Genomic DNA, 6,473 nt, shown 5'->3' with positions numbered 1-6,473 from the left:
ACTATTCCTCTGCATTTAGGTCTTCCACACATGAAAGGAGTGCAGCCTTCTTCCAGCTGTCCTCCTTCAAGTGAAAATGTCTCCAGTGACAGCTGAGTAAGGGACCCTCCACAGCAAGCTGGGCACATACCTTCTTGGTTCCTGCAGGCTGTGCTGAACAAGCTGCAGCAGCAGCAGCATGCGATCAAGCTGATTCAGGGCTCAGTCTTTGTCCTAAGGAGCATTATCTGAGTTGCTCTCTTGCAAATTGTTTTTAGGTGGAGATATCATCTGCTGCACCTGGATAAGTGGGGTTGAAGCCTCTTAAATGCTGATGAGGAGGGTTAGCTGGAGTCAGCAGAATGAGGAGAGTTAGGGCTGTGATGGGTCTGCCTTCCTTGTGGTGCTATGAGGATGCTTACCGTAGGTCCTTTGCTCGATCTGTGCTGAGGTTCTTAGGCTTCATCTTCTGGGGTACTGCTGTAGTTCACATGTATGGTGGAGTTTCAGCGATCCTGATGTTCAAGAACTACAGATATTTATTTCAGGAGGCTTACTTGTCTCTCCCTGGTTGGTTGGCTCTTGTAACTGCACTTACATTGCTACCTACTGGAGTTTTGGCTGTCTCTATTTCTGTGAAGAGTTCCCGCAATCAGCAAGGGACTTTCATGTGCTTGCTGCTGCTCCTTCTTTGCTTAGAAATGTCTTCAATAGCTCTGGCACGTTCCTACTGTGTTAGGACAGCTTCTCAGCTGGAAAGTGCTATCAGTTACCTTGTTCACCAGCACAATTGGACATGCTCTCAGGATCCTGGAAGCAGTGCTGTGGATGTGATACAGAGGAAGCTGCACTGTTGTGGGGTCCACAACTACACAGACTGGCTAAAGGCATCATCTTTGCATCATCCAACTTGTGTCCCTGAAAGCTGCTGTAAGGAGAAGCATTCCCTCTGCAGGGGAGACTTAGGCCATGTGGAGCAGCTTTCTGAGGAAGGCTGTCTAAAGAAGCTGGAAGACCAGTTGTGTTTTTCCATGCTGTACATTTTTTGGTCTTGTATTGTGCTAAGCATCCTGGAGCTCTTGGCTGCTGTCAGCAATTGCATCCTCATGAGACGTCAGCCATTCTGTGAACTTTGTATTCTGGACTCATATGTCTTCTCACAGCACTATAGGTACTAGCTGCTTTGCTGGACCTTTTGCTACATGTTTCCTTGGCTTTTTACTACTTTGTTGTTGCATTGGAACAAAATTTTGAAAAATTGCATAAATAATAATAATCATGAATCAAACTGATTGATCACTGTTGGATTTATTTTTTTCTTTACTCTCATGATCTTAGATCAGTTTTCCCACAGGTTATTTTTTAATAAGCATTCTTTATGTGAAAATATTCTGGGGACAAGTCTTCAGCTTGTGCAGACACAAAACCACTGTATGTGAGTGCAGGGGAAGGAAGCAGTAAGAAAAAGTGTATCTGGCTCAGGGCAACTTGTTGTGAGGTCGTGAGCTTTTGGACTGCATCTTAACTGTACTAGAATCTTGCAGAGCAATTAACGTGCAAACTTGTGTTGGAGGCTTTGGTTTTTCCATAAGAAGTCCTTTAGATAAAGTTTAATATTTATTTTTTCTTGCTAAAATGCTGTTTTAAGTAACTTATTCTTCAATGAAAATCCATGTCAGTTTTTGAAGTGGCATGAAGGTACAATCTAAGTAGATTTGACAGCAATAGAGTAAGTAATACCATGATGAGCAGCAGGAGGTAAAGCGGTCTTGGGAGTTGCACAGGAAGAATTCCCAAATAATAGAGCAAGGAAGTCTGTCTGTATTCATTCATTTATTTCATGACAGAGCAAGGAAGGAGTCAATTATTTTTTGCAAAAAAAGTAGTGTGTGCTTGAATTATGCTAGAAATACACAGCTTTTTCTTAAGATATGTCTGCCCTTCTTATTAAATCCACTTATTACCACTTATTATTTTTCTGTCAGTCTCCCTCCAGCCTGCATGTGCTGAAAGGGACTAACCTAGCATGTGGAGGTTAGACATATGCTTGTTTATGCCAGTGCTGTTGGTGTTTAGAGAGATGCTGGCAAAGGCTCTGCTCCTCCTGCGCTGGACTGTGCTTGTATGTATGTATCTCTTTGGAAAGTGTCCTGAGCCCTTCTGCTGGCCTGGGAATGGGCACTCCAGCAGCTCTGGCCTTTGGTAAGTGTGTGTAGGAGATCTCCAGGGCCTACAACTGCACCGCATGGTTTTACTGGGCTGGAAACAAGGACAAGGCCTGGGTCACCAAAAGTGCTGGACCTGGCAATTCCTTTAGTGCTTGAAGTAATAATCAATTCAATCATTATTGCTCTATGTTTTTTACCAAACTTCAGGTAACTTAGTGCAAATTTCAGGCCCTAAATCACCAGATGCTGATTTTTACAAGCAGAAAAGAGAAAAAAACCAGAGAACATTAGGTCAGTTCTTGAATGCTAATTATTAGCCATGTGAAACAACAAACATGAGATATACTGCAAATCTCCTCCAGTATAAAAAAACCCAAAACAACAAACCCAAAGCAAGCAAAAACCCCACCAAAATCCATACACCTCCTTCCAAACCTACCTCAATCAATTAAGGTATTGCTTTAGAAAAAGGAAAATATTTAATTCATTAGACAGAGTAGTTCTTAAATAAAGAGGGAATGACATGGGATGGGTGTGGCAATGAATGAAGTTTGTCTAGTTAAGTGCCACAATAGGGACTTTGTGGTACCCTGGCACATAAATGCTTTGTAATGCAAATTACTGTTATGACATTAAAAAGATGCAATAAAGTGACAGCAATAGGCCCAGGGAGAAAGAGTTTATTGTATAAAGAAAAGTGGAAGAGTGGAGTAGATAAAGAACCTTTTTACCATTTGCCTTCATTAAGGAGGTTATTATTCTTAAATCTTTTACCTTACAACTTACTTTACACTTTCTGAGCCAGAGTCTCTTAGAGGGGAATGCCCATATTTTTCATCACTAAGAAGAAAGTAATAATTTCAGGGTGATTAAAGAGAGTTACTGATGTGGATATCTTCATCTATTCTCCTGTCTGCTAAAAGTTAAGGTCATTCATGAGTCCCTTTATTCTTACTGTACTAAGAGAATGAAAATATAAATATTAAATTAATTAACTGGACATTAAATATATGAAATAGCTTTTATTAGTTATTTTTTCCCTTGCATATTCTTCCCTGTAGAAGAGCACATCTTAAACCTGGTAATAAGTGTGAGGATGCATGAGATAGACATAATCTAGCTATAAAGGATTGTTAAGAGAGTAGAAGACAAAACAATAGGTTTATTGTCCCTTTGATATTTGGCAGTTTGATTCTGAATACTCACTTCTGGACAGGAATAACTTCTTTTGAAATAAAAATGGTACTATTTCTAAGCAAGTGCACTTGGTTTCTATACTGTAAGATGCATAAATCCTTGGGAGTTATTGCATTCTATGCATTTTGTAGCCTTCATTCTGAAAGGATCACCAGCTGTTTTTCATAATCTAAAAAAAATTAGCAGCTGTAAAGGAAGGCAGCAGATGACTTACAGTTAACATTTCTGAGAAGTGCGTTGCTTTAGATTTGAAGGGAAAAAACTGATATCCAGCACAAAGCTGGAAATATATTCTGTGATTACTATTTTACAGAGCTTTTATATAGATATAGATATAAATCCCATATATTCCATGCAGAAGCTGGTGATTATACTGTGATATCTTTTGTAGAAGGCAACAATCAGAAAAGTAGAATTGTTTCTGAAATATAAGACATTATTGCAGCTCTTTCTCAACTGTCTTTCTGTCTTTCCCTCTTTCTAACATTTTTTCCAAGAACTCTATATTTTTTCCCTTTTTCCTTTATTGTGAATGATGGCTTGATTTAACTCTGAGTAGAACATAATTCAGCTTCTGAATTATGAGTTGTTCTTCATCAAATCTCTTGTCTTTTCAGTTCAAAATTAAATTCTGTCTCACAAACACAAAGTAGAAAATCTAGGCTTTGCTAGAAGGTGATTGAAGACTCAGTCCCTGCCTATCTTATATGGATATTGTTAAATCAGTTAAAAAGACTCTTTAATTGAAATTATGGCTTTTGTAGTCTGTTGTAGAGTTGCACTGTGCAGAGTAGCAGGAGGTTGTAGAGTTACACTTTGTATTTTCTTGAAAAATTTGGCTTGTACATCTAGGTTAGCCTCCTTCCTAGAAGGTGGAATTACGCAGGGTAATAAAGAAGCTGAGAGAAGAAAGGAAGCCTAAAGTCTAAAATATCACGGTATCATCCTGGAAGATGATGCAAATAATTTTTGACCTAAGAAGTACTGAGAATGAACTGAACTACTTACTCAATTATGTCAAACGATCAGCATTCATTTATTAAATGATGTAAAGTGAAATTCAATTAGAGCAAGTACGTGATTACATTATGTAAAGCAATTTTTAAAGCTGGGTAATATGATAACCATTTATTACATTAGGTTCAGAATATTGAATATGGGTACTTTTATTAAATTCATGGAAATGCTTATGATGGACTGGTTAAAAGAGTTTGCAAGTGAAACCACTCCTCCTTGTATTCCTTTTTTAGTACTGAATGTGCTGCTACTGCTTTCAAAGCAAAGGCTCAGATTTTGCTATGACATTGTTCTTATAAGTAACATCTTGGAAACAGCACTTGTAAAGCTAATTAGTAAGATGTCCAAAATGGGGAAAAGGATTACCAATTAACTATCTTAGCAGAGAGGAGGCAAGGGGAAAAACTGAGAGCTAAAATTGCAGTCTTATAGGAAACATACTAACATAGTATGGAAATAAAATGTCTTAGTATCTTTCTACAAGACTAGATTTTCTAGTTTGCAGACAAAGAGGATGAAATAACAGGATTGGAAGATTTTATTGAGACTTTTCTGGAGTGGGAGAATGAGATTTCAACCTCTGTGTGCTGAGAAGAGAGTCACATTTTTTCATACTATTATGTTAGCACATTCTCCTGTGATTATACTTGACTAAGGTGAAGAAACCCCGTCATCACATCTCTTAAAGCATCTTCTTTTGCTACCCAACCATTCATGTTCTAGAGCTGAGTTGGAGGTATAAAAAATATTAGAAATAGGATTCATTATAAATGGTCTTTTTCCCCCACTATACTTAGTGAAAGAATATTTGTCTAAGGGCTCAAATACCAATTTATTGCTTAAATTCAGATATTCTTGTAGCCAGAACTTTTTAATGTCTTAAGGAATGTGTGCTTACTGTATGAGGCAGGTGCAAAATCCCTACGAGCCTATAGAATTCTAAAATGAATCTAAGTGTGCAACTGTATGCTGATTACTTGCAGAGCTGCGTGGGAGAAAATAGCATTCCAGATTTTAAGCAAGAGTTACTGTGCAAGTGGCTCAAAACCATGTGCAAGCAGAAAAGGTAGTATTTTAGGACATCTGGAAGTGTTATTTTAAATATATGGAGAATTTCCCTTGGCTGACAGAAACAACAAAAAAAAACAACTCCTGATGTTTTTGTTTTGTTTTTTTGTGGTTCTCTCTGGCTCTGCATAGGATTTTCATGCAGGAGGAAGGTGGAGTGTCTGTGTGAGAGAACCTCTATAATTTCACTAAAAGAAGAGTTCATTTTCTTACCAGGACAGTTTGGTCTAAGTGGAAAACAGTGTAAGGATTTGTAAAAGATTGTGTGAAAGACCAGAAAAAGATAAAATAAGAAATTAAATAGGGAGAAGAAGCAGTGACTGTTGGGCTCTAAATGAGGAAAAAATGCTGAGAGAAAGTACCGCAATACTGTGAATCCAATAGCGACAGCTATACAAAGAAAAAAATGGAAACCAGAAGTTTATGTCTCAGTAATCATAGTTGTCCAGTGCTGTTAATAATTTGAGGTCAAAAAACTCCCCACAATGAAATGCTGAGATTGTAAAACATGTTCTTTAATCTCATATCATAACAACTGCTGAAATACCTTGCCACAGGATACCTGTCTAATTTAGCATGGTTTGAATTTATCTAAATTCAAACCCAAAAAATTTATTTTCAAGTTATAAAATGAAGAGCTTCAACATTCTACAAGAAAAAAATACATGTAAATAATCTTTTATGTATGGTGAGCTGTATTTTTTTACCATGTAGTTTGGAAAATGGATTAGCATGGGACAGATAATCTACAAAGTGAAGTATTCATAAGTACCTCATTTAGCTTTGCATTAGGCCGGGGGAAAGAAAGGAAAAAATGTACAGTAGGCATAAAGAAATATTGAAATTCAAACTAGGTTTATATAGTGAATATGAAAAATGACAATGAAATATGGTGGCTATTGAAGAAATTTCTTTTAGCAGTTTTAATATTTAGCAGCCCTGTCTTATGCAAATTTATGGCCATTATTATCTCCTGGCCTAACTAAAGGTTCAGAATAGACTATGCAATTGATGACCCTAAATTAATACCATGTAGTAATTTCT

General features: G+C 37.3%; 1 protein-coding gene across 1 annotated transcript; it reads left to right on the top strand.

Annotated features, from left to right (window-relative positions):
• The first annotated feature begins 362 nt into the window (after positions 1 to 362).
• On the top strand, positions 363 to 1,157 carry LOC131096212 (tetraspanin-3-like). Its single transcript, XM_058044528.1, has one exon. The coding sequence runs from the start codon at positions 363 to 365 to the stop codon at positions 1,155 to 1,157; it is 795 nt and encodes a 264-aa protein (XP_057900511.1).
• Positions 1,158 to 6,473: the final 5,316 nt, after the last annotated feature.

The sequence above is a fragment of the Melospiza georgiana genome, chromosome Z (assembly GCF_028018845.1).
Source record: "Melospiza georgiana isolate bMelGeo1 chromosome Z, bMelGeo1.pri, whole genome shotgun sequence".
NCBI classification, from domain to species: domain Eukaryota; kingdom Metazoa; phylum Chordata; class Aves; order Passeriformes; family Passerellidae; genus Melospiza; species Melospiza georgiana.
This window is presented reverse-complemented; position numbering and strand designations above follow the sequence as displayed.

What these genes read in the sequence shown, in the direction of transcription:
- LOC131096212 (XM_058044528.1), top strand. Translation starts at nt 363, where the DNA reads ATGGGTCTGCCTTCCTTGTGGTGCTATGAGGATGCTTACCGTAGGTCC.